This window comes from Mobula birostris, chromosome 1 (assembly GCF_030028105.1).
Source record: "Mobula birostris isolate sMobBir1 chromosome 1, sMobBir1.hap1, whole genome shotgun sequence".
NCBI classification, from domain to species: domain Eukaryota; kingdom Metazoa; phylum Chordata; class Chondrichthyes; order Myliobatiformes; family Myliobatidae; genus Mobula; species Mobula birostris.
The window spans coordinates 171429804-171443892 of NC_092370.1; the positions used below are offsets into that span (position 1 = coordinate 171429804).

At 41.5% G+C, this 14089-nt stretch overlaps 1 protein-coding gene across 1 annotated transcript in view; it reads right to left on the reverse strand.

Annotated features, from left to right (window-relative positions):
* Window positions 1-14089, reverse strand: part of LOC140201650 (cysteine-rich motor neuron 1 protein-like) — a 256373-nt gene that overhangs the window by 55088 nt on the left and 187196 nt on the right. The window contains exon 4 of the mRNA XM_072266101.1: window positions 13628-13810. Within this exon, the coding sequence (XP_072122202.1) occupies window positions 13628-13810 (183 nt within the window). The remainder of the gene's footprint in view (window positions 1-13627; window positions 13811-14089) is intronic.

The window sequence follows — 14089 nt, forward strand, 5'->3', positions numbered from 1 at the left end:
TGACTTGCTGACCAGGGGTAGGGGGGCACCAGCCTTGTTTCTCACTTGTCTGCCAGCCTAACATCCAACCACAAAAGTCCTCTTCCCATGCCCACGTTGCTGGCTCTCAAACGCACATCGCGGAGCATCGAGCGAGGACCTAGACTCTGGCCTGACCTCTAACTTTCCTTCATTCCTGTCCATAAATCCTAACCTGACTTCAAATTCTTCTCTCTGTTCCGCAAATCTTCCCTATAATCCAAAAAGACAACAAAGTCCAATCCACAGCTTTGACAGAGACCACAGCTCTGTGCATCATGGCCAAACATGCGGCCACCTTACAGGACTAACATGCCTTTCATGTCATTCGGATCCATCATATCTGGAGTTGGTCCATGAGAATGGACCAACGGAATGCCTGAGTATGCACGTTCCCATTCGCCAGTTCAGATACTTATAAAGTTGTGGAATCTCATAAGAATCGAGCTCTCAATTGGTGGCTTACACTGAGCAATTCAAGACGGGCAGATGGTGATAAGGTCAGAAGTGGAGAGCCGTGTTCCGAGCTCGGCTCAGACACTGAACCTTTGGGACCATTAACCTGTGATGTACTGATGAGTTTTTGGAGCCTTCTGAGGAAGACTGCTGAGACAATGGAAGCCAGCTCCTGCACAAAAGGATTGATTTCACAAGGGTTTTGAGACTGGATGCTGCAGTCACAATCATGGAACGTCAAATAATTGTATCCAAAAAGTGGCACACACCTCAGGTGTGGTTACTTAGAATCTGGAAAATAGTACATTTTCCACCTTACATCACCATAAGACCATAAGACAAAGGAGTAGAAGTAAGCCACTCGGCCCACCGAGTCTGCGCCGCCACTTTATCATGAGCTGATCCATTCTCCCATTTAGTCCCACTCCCCCACCTTCTCACCATAACTCCCCCGGCTTCTCACCATAAATAACTTCATAGATAAGTTAACCTTGGCCTCACTGAGTCTCATAAAGATATCGTATAGAAACATGTTATGTATTCATGTCTATTTTGGCTCTTATGGGTTGCAGTCAAGCCTCTCTGTGTGATATGTACTGAATGTACCGTGAGAAGCAGAGCCGGAGCCCCTGGGCTGGAGGCCCTGATGGGCCCCCGCCAACACTGTAAAATGCTGCTGTACCAAGCAAAAAAAGGCAAGAACAAGAGCAAAGGTTGTACTGGTCTAAATATCAAAGCTGTGGACCAAGACATTGGTTTAGTACAATATGTAGGCTATAAACTTACAAGCCTTAAGAGGGAGGACAGAAAGTAATGCAGATTCTTAGTTTGAAGGACAGCATCTAAAGCACTCAAAAATTGACCTAGGCTTTCTTGGCTTAGTAAAGTCATGAGGGAACAAAACATTATGTACCCAATCTTAAATCCTTATTTAGCTATTGCTGCACATACCATAGGCCTTATTCCTCAAACAATGCTAAAGCAATTTTATCTAGGTATTTTTCTCAACCGTGTGTTCTGAGAAAGTAAAATGGAAATGAGAGGCAAAAAGGCCAAGAGAGATGGCACTATGGCAAACCAGGAAACTTGACAATACTCCAATAATCTTATTGAAAAATGAGATCTAGCACATACTAACCTATTGCTGTACTGTGTGGCTTGCAGAGTAAAGACCACTTATTACTTACTAAGTTTGTAAACAGTCAACTATTAGCCTATTGCCACAAAAACAGGAACAGCACTGACACACAAACCTAGATATTTACAAAGTCAGATGCTTGTTTTTCAAAATTAAAGCCTAGTTCTTCTGGATTTCTTCGCAGCAAAGTCCTTGATCAGATCACTAAAATCCAGTTTCTGAATAAGATCACTTTCAAGTGACATCAGAATAAGATAACTCAGCCTGTCCTGTCCCATTGTGGATCTGAGCCTATGTAGTTGCCGTTATCAGGCCTGCCATATATGTCACTGGAGCCTCGGATAGCCAGTCCCTTCTCGACCAAAAACTTCACAACCACCAACACTCTGCTTAATACGTCGGTCCAGTAGACACACTCTGACTCAAACTGTTTTTGCAGTTCTGTATCTATTCTTCCGCTGTCAGATGCTAGTGCAACATAGGTCAGTATCGTTTTCCTGTGGTGTTGGCTATTTTCATGCTCCCCTATGCGCTCAGCGGCATGTTTCCAGTTGTTAAGCCAGTTTCGAAGATGGACTGACAGTTACCATCACTGAAGATGCGGCATGCAAAACAAAACACACAGCCGGTGGAAGGGGAATATAAGAGCCATTGCCTTGATATGTACTCACCATTTACGAGCTTGCGTTTGAAGTGAAATTTAGAAAAAAAAAGTCTCTGCTGTTTGTATACTTGTTCCAAAGCTTTGATATCCACATCCTTATTCTGGCAGGACTCTGGCCCTTTCTGAGCCCAGTACACTCAGACTGAATCATCTAACATTTCCTTTCCCCAGCAAGCAGGATCAGTGCTTTAATGATCCTCAGTAGCGGTAACGTTAACACTAATGGCGGCCCAACACGGTTGTCGGAGGCCTCTGTGGTCGGGAATCCCAAGGTCATGCTCTCTGCCTCTTCAACGTTAGCTGCTGACTGTGGCAAGGACGGTGGTCCTGTGCTAACGCTGGTGTTAGCGCTAGCTGTTGAACAAGTCCCCGTTTGTCCACCGGTCCCAGACGGTGACAAGAGTGATGGTACTACTGCATCAACGAGAACAGGTTTAAAAAATTCTGTCAATTTCAATGTCTTTTTTCTCACGGTCCTCTTTTTCTTGTTTCTTTTTTCTTTTCTGTGCTCCACTCTCCTATTTTTTTTTTGTCCGCCATGTTGATAGCTACCTATTTTGGGCCCCTCTGCAGCTTGGGCCCCTGGGCTGCAGCCCAGCCTAGCCCTGCCTAAAGTCCGGCCCTGGTGAGAAGGCATTCTGGGTGGATGACTTACAAGCAAAATAATCAGCCACACATTTGTTCCTCACCTCCCCGTCTCTCGTGTGTGTAATTCACGGTCAATCGGCTTCCCGGTACCACAAACATAACAACTGGTGACTAATTGATAAGTCCTCATGTGATATTTATTGTTTTGTTCCCTTTGGTGTGCAATGCCGGTAGTGTACCACTGTGTAATGCAGGTGAGCAAAAAGAAGGTGTTGCTTGAAAATGGCCTTCGGAAGTGTGGTGAGTGAAGAATCCGAGGGTAGAGAATGAGAACACAATGGTTAAATAAAATCAATAACGGGAGAGGGAGAGGGAGGGGGAAGTGGGGGAGAGGGGAGGGGGAGAGGGAGGGAGGGGGAAGTGGGGGAGAGGGGAAGGGGAGAGGGAGGGAGGAGAGGGAGAGGGAGAGAGGAGAGGGAAAGGGAGAGGGGGAGAGAGGGAGAGGGGGTGATGGGGTGAGGGGGATGGGGTGAGGGGGAGGGGGTGAGGGGGGTGAGTGGGAGAGAGGGAGAGGGGGAGAGAGAGAGGTATAAGACTACATAGTTAACTTTTCTGGAATGTGATTATGTTTGAAAATATTTGGAAGTATGGAGCTATATGATTAAGCAACAGAAAGGTGGTTCATATACTGAAAGATTTGAATATTTTGCACTGGCAAATCCAATTTCAAATGATATTCATATCCAACTTTTCTGACTGTGATGGGTGTTAGTGAATTTAGGATCAAACACAAGGTAGGCAAAGACCTCGAAACTAGTTACTGTACTGCCTTTATTTCGTGACATCATGGGGTGCTGTCCTTCTAAGGAACAATGACTCTGCCAATGCAAGGTTACAGTTCAAATTTATACAGCAAATCTAATCACACTAGGTCAGCAGGTCTCAAGACACACTGCAATTTACACAAAATCGGTTCCTCATTGATCAGAGTATAAAACAAGACATCAATCACATTGCCTCAGTCCCTCATTAATGACATGATCTATCATTTGTTAGTACAAGATAGACCAATCCTGCTTCTTATCATGCCATCCCCATGATTCTGTTAACTTTTAGTCCTCAAACTTAATTTTTTCTCCACATGGATGCAAAAACATTTAATTTATTATGTAATCTCGTGCAACCTGCTGAGCCTGACATTAAGCCTTATGGGCATATGGTTAAAGTCTTAAAGGGCCACTATTCATCTAAACCTTTGATTATTGCTGAGACGTTCAGATTTTAAAAATCGAATGAGGAGGAAGGCAAGTCTATTTCACAGTCTGTGGTGGTGCTGAAGCAATTGTCTGAACACTGTGATTTTGGGCACTCACTGAATGATAAGCTACATGATAGACTTGTACCTGGTCTGCACAGTATGGCAATTCAGAAATGTTTGCTTACCAAAGACAGACTAACATTACGGAAGGCAATTGAGACTATGGAGATGGCAGCTAAAGAAGCACTGCTGTTTAGCGCATCTTCCCAAGTTCATAAAGTTTCTACTGACTTAAGAATAAGACACCTATTGGCAATCAGCGTTACCACTGTGGCAAAACTGGGCATGCAGAAAAATAATGTTGGTATAAGGGTCTAGGTTGCCAAAGCTGTGGCAAAAAGGGACGCATTGAATGCACCAGTAAAAGTAGAAAGACACTGTCAACCAAAAACACTGTAATAAAGAAAAAAAGACTTTTGGAAAAACTACATGTACTGGCATTGGAGAGGGTCCAGAGGAGGTTCACAAGGACGATTCCAGGAATGAAAGGATTATCATACGAGGAACGTTTGAAGGCTCTGGATCTGCACTCACTGGAATTCAAAAGAATGGTGGGGGGATCTCATTGAAACCTTTAGAATGTTGAAAGGCCTAGACAGAGTAGATGTAGAAAGGATGTTTCCCATGGTGGGGGAATTTAGGACAAGAAGGTGCAGGCTCAGGATAGAGGGGCGCCCTTTCAAAACAGAGATGTGGAGAAATTTCTTTAGCCAGAGGGTGATGAATTTGTGGGATTTGTTACCACATGCAGCTGTGAAGGCCAAGTTGTTGGGTGTATTTAAGGCAGAGATTGATAGGTTCTTGATTGGACATAGCATCAAAGGTTATGGGGAGAAGGTCAGGAACTGGGGTTGAGGAAGAGAAGAAAAAAGAATCAGCCATGAATGACAGAGCCAACTCGATGGGCCAGATTGCCCAATTCTACTCCGAAGTCTTCAGGTCTTAAAAGAAACATGTGAACGAGGTGGAGCATATTACTGAGGACAGACTGGGTGACTCTCACTCTGTGGTTGAAGAAGCTTTGCATGTTTTATCTATTTTAAGACACAGAGATGGCTACTGGGTGAGTGACCCTGTGGTTGGCTGGTGTCACGGTGAGGCTGCAGGTGGATATTGATCCTGCGGTTTTACTGGCGTCAGAGACAGTTTACAAGGAGAAACTGCAGCATCTCACCCCAGAAAGGACCAGCTTGACTTTAAAGACCTGCAGTTATGAGGTTGTTCCAGTGAAGGGAGTAGTACATGTTACCATGGAGATTAATAAACAGGGAAAGAAACTTCCACTCTACATTGTTAAAGGTTGTTATCTAGAGCATGCGGTCGGAGCAATTTCAACTCAACTGGCACAAAGTACACTTGATGGATGGGAGCAGTGGTCTACACGAGGTTTTGAAAAAACACGCAGAAGCATTCAATGGAGAACTGGGCAGTATGAAAGTAATCATGGTTAAACTAGCTGTTGAACTTGACACAACACCCAAATGCCTGAAGGCAAGACTCTTCCATATGCCCTCAAAACAAAGGTAGAGGCTGTAAGGTACTTGAACCAGTGTGGGTAGGTAAATAGGAAAACCTGGTGGTTCCTGTCCAAAAAAGGGACGGGTCTTTAAGGATTTGTGGAGACTTCAAGGTAACCAGTAACCTGCTTTTACGGCCGAACAATATCCCCTTTGTTCTTTGATGACCTTTTTGCAGGATTGGCCAGAGGACAGACATTTAGCACATAGCAAATAGCCCGAGTGTGCCATCATGAAGAGCACTACATCTGAAAAATGCATTGAGGAGCGATGTTCTATCTTTAGGCACACAATGACAGTCTGAAGAGTTGAAGGCATTTCTGTAAGCAAGTGGAATTCAGCACATCAAGTCAGCTCCATATCATCCAGCCACTAACAGCCTTGCTGAACAATTAGTACAAACAATGAAATGAGCCCTCAAGACTTCAGTGGGAAGTGTATCCCTCAACCAGTGTCTTCGCACTTTCTTGCTGACATACCACAGCACACCTCACACCACCACCAGCATGGCTCCAGCCACTGCACTGATGAAAAGACAGCTTTGCACCCAGCTGGACCTGCTTAGACACCCAAACACAGAACAGTTTGTGCTAAATGAACAGAAAACCCAAGCAGAGAGACGTGCCAAAGTGAAGTACAGATTTTTTTTATATAGCAGGCGAGAGGGTACTTGCCTGGAGCGACATCTCTGGAACAAAGTGGATATCTGTGACAGTGGTGGCACAAACTGGCCCTGTGTTATACACAGTGGAAACTAGTGACCACAACATCTGGAGAAGGCATGTTGATCTGCTGCTGCCCACTTCTGAGGCAACTGAAAACCAACACAAACAGACCAATCCAGATCCAATTGTAGAAAAGGGACCGGATTCTGAGACAATGACTGCAGAACCTCTGCTAAGATCAAATGACACATCACCTGTGCTTTCTGAGGAGCCCTCTGTTGACAAGCCAAGATATATACATATACCACTGAGTGAGAAAATGACTTTGGCGTCATCCTCAGCTGTCGGAACCCTCACAGGAACAGGCAGCCTCCAGACCAATTGAATCTCTAGTTCAGTAACTAACCCTCAGCACGTGGGGCAAAATAATCTCTGGGGTTATATTTAGGAATAGAGGCAGTCTACCCTCTTTTCCTACAATAGCTTGGAAAAAAATGTTTTTGTTGTTGGTTGAATTTGATGATTATGCCATTGAATGTTATTAGTTCAGCACTTGGTCTGGTAGAGGAAGGGGGAGAAACCGTTAAAATAAGGGGTTGGGATATATTATGTATTCATGTATACTTTGACTCTTACGGGTAACTCAAGTTTCTCTGTGTGTTACGTACTGAACATAATGTGAGAGAGCGTTCTGGGTAGATGACTTACAAGTGAAGTAAACAGCTACACATTTGTTCCTCATCTCTCCGTCTCTTGTGTGTGTTATTCACAGCCACTCGGATTTCCAGTCCCACAAACTGAACAAAAACAGGTCCTTGGGGTCTCTGCATCCACCCATTTCTCCGTCCAATATCAATTCCATTTTACAAATTTCCCCCACATTCCTACTAACACCCTTCAAATTCAATCACTTGGCTTCATCCCCAGATGTCAGCATCTGTGCAAGTGCAAGCAGAACAATCTTTGGCAGGGTACTATCGGCTCCAGAACACAGTGGTCACTCTGAGCACCACCCTCCACTGCTGCTGAAGCCACACAGATTTTATTATTGGAGTTGCAGGAAAATCAAGAATATATTCAGGGATTGTAAGAAGGTGCTTTGTTAACGTGTTTCAGTTGTTCAGATACGTTATGTATGGTTTTTTCACCATTTTTCTGTTTTCTCCCTTTACTGAGACCAACAGTGTAGCAGGTTCAAGATTACTTGCAAGGACTGATTTTTATCACTGCCTGTGGGGTTTGGGGTGAGACACGGGGAAGAACAGCTCTTGCATTTTCTTGTTATTCGGATCTTCTGGTGTAACTCAAGAAAACCTTGCATTAAGGAGGTCATCCCTAATATCTTAAGCAATAATCTGAAAAGACACTTGTCCCTCATCACCTTGTTCATCATCTTTTTCCTCAGATTCATCTTTTGAACTTCACCTTGTTCCTTCTGTAGGTGTATGTCTTGTTGATCCTGGCTGGTCATGCTTTGGATCTCTAGGAGATTGAAGCACTTTTTTCAGCATGATGTTCAGTCATTCATTTTGATCCTGTTAGGCACAGGGATGGTGCTGTTCGATTTCTCTGACTGGCTTATAAAACCCATCTAGAAACCCATGCTTGAAATGGATGTTCTTTGTATAATTATTTTATTGATTATTTGAACGCTTCTGAATATTGAGGGCATTCTGAAATGTTCAGTGTCCTGCTCAGCTGGAATAATCTGGTGGCATAGATTTCGAAGCTGCCAAATGTTTTCAACTGTTGAAAGGGCGGAGTCTGCTCTGCCTCCTTTTACTGCTTCCACTCATGACAACGCCATGCCACTCAAGCCCCTGCTGCCTTGAAGAGGTTTGCCATTCTGGTTACGGACAGCTTCAGGCAGCAGACTGACATCTGGACCAGTCAAGTCCGTAGCTGGTACGCAAGTCACACAGTGGGAGTGGGCAGCTTGCCCAGATAACAAGTTCTGGCTCATTATTTTCACTTGATGCATTTTAAAAGTCTCCTTGGTTCTACTCCCTGAATGAATATGATAGGGTCACTCCATCTTATCCAGCTCAGCAGTAATGAGTGAATGGAATGAGTCCACACTATTGCCTGTTCTGGGTCACCAAGGTTAATTCAGTCATCTTCTGTGACAATTCACTAAATAGCATCTAACCAATCGCATATTAGCCTTCTTCAAGTTCATGTTCCAGGTACTGAGCCATAAGAAGTACGCTGGCAACTTCCATTCTTTCAATGAGTCCAAATAATTTATAGTGATTATTCATGGACAAGTTTCCTTCCCAAGCTATATTCATTGCCACTACTGGAACGCTCAGTAGTCCATCCCCATTAATTCAATATTTGCTCAACACCATTTTTCATATTTCTCACATATAGATCCTTATAATATCATTTCTTAAATTATTAAAGCTGCCAAGTTATATCAGAGGCCAAAGTTTAATTTAGAGGTAACCCTCTAATTGATGATTTAGTGATTGTTCAGTGATCGGGTGATGTTTCTGACACACCAGGCTCTGATTCCCATATTGTCTTCTGGATAACTAGGGTTTCCCTTTTTGTGCTTTCTCCAACTCACTGAGGCTCCATTTTGACTCACTAGGACCCTGGTCCCTGCACTCACCTTAAAATTACTGGGCACGCATGGAGTTGTATTATAATACTGTGTAACAAAAACGTGTATTAAAATAGGTTAAGGTATTAATAGGAATTACACCCAGCAGTTCAGAAAGTCTGCTAATCCAACACCACCAAAATCCTGAGCACTGGTGTTTTGAATAAATGCTACCAACACAAGAAGTTTTTAATCAAGCAACACATTATTTGTAGTTTTATGATGACAAATGATGGTTGATTGACTGTGTAGTATTTCTAGACTGTGATCACAATTGCATGAAAATTACTGATATATGGTTTGTTACATTTCACTGAATGCTTAAGGAAAAGCTCCCAGCATTTCTTTTGTGCATTGGTTCAAACTGCAAAAGGGAAGATCCTGTAGTATGTGGCATTCAAGATATGTATTTTATGTAAAGTAAAATGGAACAATAAACAGAATTTCTCATCTCTCATCAGGACAAGTCTTTGCAGAAAACATCTGCTTTCTGTTGCAACATCATGAAGGGCAAAATGATAATGTTAAAAAAAATCAGTTTTGACATCAGATAGTGACTGAAATCTGATGAAAGTTAAATGTTTATGAAGTTTATGTGAGCTATAACCTAACACATTGTTTCTGAAATTCATTTTACATGATCACTCCCTTAAAACCCAAGGCTCAGATTCTTGACTTGACCATTCAATTTGATTGCCATTACTAAAGAGTAATCAGACTTCATTATTTGATCCCCTATGTGATATTTATAACAATTCACACACACACACACACACACACCTATACATACACACACTCATGTACATATTCAAGATTCAAGATTCAAAAAACTTTATTGTCATTCTAACCGTACATCAGCTCTGCAGGGCAGAATGAGACAGCGTTTCCCAGGAGCAGTGCAATCATAACATAACAAATGCAACACTAAATAATAAACATAACAATAAATAGTAAACACAACAGCCACATGTTAGTTAAAATCAAGTTATAAGTGTCCAGTGCAAGTTAAAAGTGTCCAAAGCAGAGTCAGGTAGAGCAGCTATTTAGCAGTCTGACTGCCTGTGGGAGGAAGCTGTTTAGTAGTACACTCACACACATATTGTGAATACTGTACAAATATAACATTCACAATGTTTGCAAAAGATTCCAAGGGATTTCAAAAGCTGAACCAATGCAAGCACTGCCAAAGACACATTAAGAGGATGAATTCTATCACTTTTTTTTTAAAAGATGCAGGGTAATTAAATACAGAGATTTAAGTGTTTAAGAGAGTTTCATTCAGATGAGGTGTAGTACCCAAAAGCTCTGCAACTGGTGAATGAACAAAGAGGGAAGACTGTAGTTAGATCAGAATAGGAAAAAAAAGAGTGGAATATGTCAGGGAGAGGATGACAGGGAAGGAGTAATCCATTGAGGGACTTGAAGGAAAGGAGAATGATTTGTGGTCAGAAGATTGCATAGTCAGAGAGAATCAGTGGAGGCTAGAATGAGGGCATTATTTGCATTGGGTGCTAGATTGGATGTAGTCAGTGGATTGTTTGAAATGTGTTTTACGAAGGACTGAATTTGTGAGACCAATAAGGAAAGCATATGACATGCCACATGATTGGAAAATACTGCAAATGATACAAATATATAATTAAAATATAAAATGCTAAAAACATTCTGAGCGTCTGGTTGTGAAGCAAGTTTTAAAGTGAAACTCAGAAATGAAAAAAAATAGTAAACGAGTACAGAAGGAAAAGGGTTGTGGTGGGACTTATGGGAATGGAGGGAGAAATAAAGAATAAGGGATAGATGACAGGATTGAATAAATGAGGAAAGGATTAATTACAATTACAATAACATGAATTAACAAATAATGGGTCTTGAGGAAGCCAAAGAGCTACAGCACAGAAACTGGAACTTCTGCCGCTGATATCGAGCACCCAGTTTTACACTAATCCTACCCTAATCTATTTTATTCTCCCCACTGCCTGTTCAATCCCCTTCCCAAATTCTACAACTCACCTACACACTAGAGACAATTTATAGCTAATTAACCTACCAAACTACACATTTTACAATGTGAGAGGTAAACGGGAGTCAAAGCAGAACACAACATCAAATCCTGACTGCTGGTGCAATAGTGTAGCAGCTCTACTAGCTGCGCCAATGAACCACCCTAGAGCACATGGGAATAGGAAAATCATTCTAAGCAGCTGCTATCTGGGGACTAGAAATTAGGGAGAGTGGTCGCAATCTAAAATTATGGAACCTAACATTGAGGCTGAAAGGTTAAAACTCTCAGTTAAAAGTGCTACAGTGTCATTAAGACTCCTAGAAATAAGTACAGGATACCAGGAACAATTATCAAATAGGGACTGGTGCAGCAAAGTAGAATGAGAAGTGACTAGTAGTTCAGGAGCATGCTTACAACTAAACAGTGGACCGGAAATGCTGGAGCCAACAGCATTCATGAGAAATCCTTTGGCAGTGAATGAAGGGGAGGTTTGGAGGAAGACGATAGATCAGGGACTGATGTCTGCTGTATGTGTTGCTCATCGTCAAGCCCTAGTTAGGGCAGGGCATCATGGGAGTGAAGGGGATTAGCGGCTGGTGTATGGAATTCAAATGGAATGCTGGAAACAGGAACAGTTAACTTTTTAGGTCCGGGACACCTCACTAGAAATGGTTTTGAAGATGTTCAGTTGCTTAAAAAAAAAGAATAGAGTCTATCAACAAAAGTTGTCATAGAATCAAGAACAGAAGAGCAGAAGTAAAGCTGTGGGCTAATGGTAAGCACATTGAATGACAACCACACTTATAACTTATGGCAACGTTGCAAGGCAAATAGGCCAGAAATACTAAGCCAAGGACCGATATTTACCCACATTGGCAGTGATTGTACAAACACTGGAAGGAAAAATACAGTGAGAAAGTATAAGTAGTGTTTTTAAAAATCACAAAAAAAGGACAAAAATAGATTTTGTCGTGAACAATGATAACACAAATGGAAAGCCTAGAACAGATCCAAGACTAGGACGTAACTAATAGAGGACATGAATCAATATCTTTAAGTTAGGGTGCTGAGATGTTCCAGGACTGCCGATATGCTTTGTTAACATGTCAGCCTTGTCCGAAAGAGAACTTCATAATTTTATTACATTGTTTTTGATTTAACATTTAAAGTGGGGATGCTGAGTAAGCATAATTTATGGCTTCTGTATATTGAATGACATGAAAGACATCCAGACAGTAGCCTGCAGGCCCATGATCTAAAGATCCTACTCACAAGATTTAGATTGTTTTCCGTTTGTATTAATTGGCCTATATTGCTTGCATTTCGTATTTGTCATGGGACTATAAAACAGTACCGCAGAGAAACAGGCCACTTGGCTCAAGGTTTCTATGACAACCATGGTGCCACACATGGTTATTTCATTTCTGAATAAATCTAAGAGCCTAAAATAGGTAAAGATTGGAAATATTTGTATACTTTCCATATGTAGTTCACAAATATTAACCAGTCTTTAAAGATTAAATGAAGATAAAAAAAGAGATTGCAGATATTGGATTGTATATATAAAGCAAAAACAGAGCATGGGATGAACTCAGTGAGTCAAGCGGTGTCTGTGGAGGCAAAAGGTGCAAATCAATGCTTTGGGTTGACACGCTGAATCAGAACAGAATGAAAGGGACAAACTGTGGGATAAAGGCAACTTGCTTGGAGAATTCCTTGGTCTTAATCTTGCACTAAGTTAAGTATTCAGGGTACATTATCCCGAAATGCTCTGTAGACATAATTTATGAATAAATACAAAATACTGCAAGGAAGAAAAATTCTCCAAAATGGTTGGCTTAGAAGAACTGCTTTTTTTCATAAAAAGGGAAGTACTGCAAATTATTAATTGAGAGAAATACCAATTACAAAATTTACTTTTGCTTTCTGGGTGTCATGCAAAATTGTAACTTACAATTTTTTAACCAAATTAGGACAGAACCATTTGGTAATTTTTCAATAAACAGCATTTTTATAACCAAATGTACCATAAACACAATTTCATAAATTAATTTTAAGTATAAAAACAGGCAGGTTTTGTTCTTTTTTGTGCATGCATTGACAGTGATATGCCAGATTTTAATTCCATGGTTGTTTCTGTTCATAACTTAACACTGTAAGGTGTCAGAAGTGATCCATTTCTAGTTGAAAGTTGATGCATATGCACAACAAATTCTAGCCATCTGTGATATTGCTGTGGGGTAATCAACTGTATTTAATACATTCCACATGCCACAAATACAGATGACACAAGAGCCAACTTCTGCTCTTTCTTGTACAACCTTGCCATATTCCCAAAGGACAGAGCGCAGCCTTTACATTTAAAGATGTCCCTTTCTTTTATCAATATTACATGGCATGAAGGATTCTCTCATTGGCTATGTATTAATGTAGAATTATTTCAGGTTAGTGATGAATTATACCATCTGCTCATTTTCTGAAACTATTGCCAGTGGCCATCTCGTAAATCACTGCTAGACCAAGACAAAGACTTAGATTATACAATGTATGAACAATGTAAATTAAATGCAACATATACCGGGTGATTGTTTATTTTTTAGCTGGAGGCACCAGTTTATAATCTAGACCTTCATTCCTGTCCATGGAAACTTACCCTGACAAACTGGGCAGCACTCTCCCTCAGGGATGTAATAGTTCTCACATTTCAGCTCTCCACATTCTACTTTGGAACATAATGAGATCCCACCCCGACAGCGGCAGAACCAGCAAGCCTCCATGCGATACACCTCTCCATCTGTGTACTCAGTGCCATTAAACAGACACTTGCGAGTGGTTTCTGCAATTAAAAAAGAGAACATATCAATTACAAGGGCTGACTTCATGAAGTCTTTCCTCAACTGTGTTTAAGCATCATCTGAAATGCAGTATTTGGCCAAAGGGGTGTCCAATAACAGATGGTTCACAGTTTTTCCTCAACCTGCAAGTTTTACAGAACCTTCCCTGTTTAAATGCTACTCTACTGTGGCAATTCGTTGCAGCCAACTTAACAAATACCATGGATTCCAGTTAATTGTAACACATCGAGACCCGTACATTTTGGCCCAATTAAGTGGAT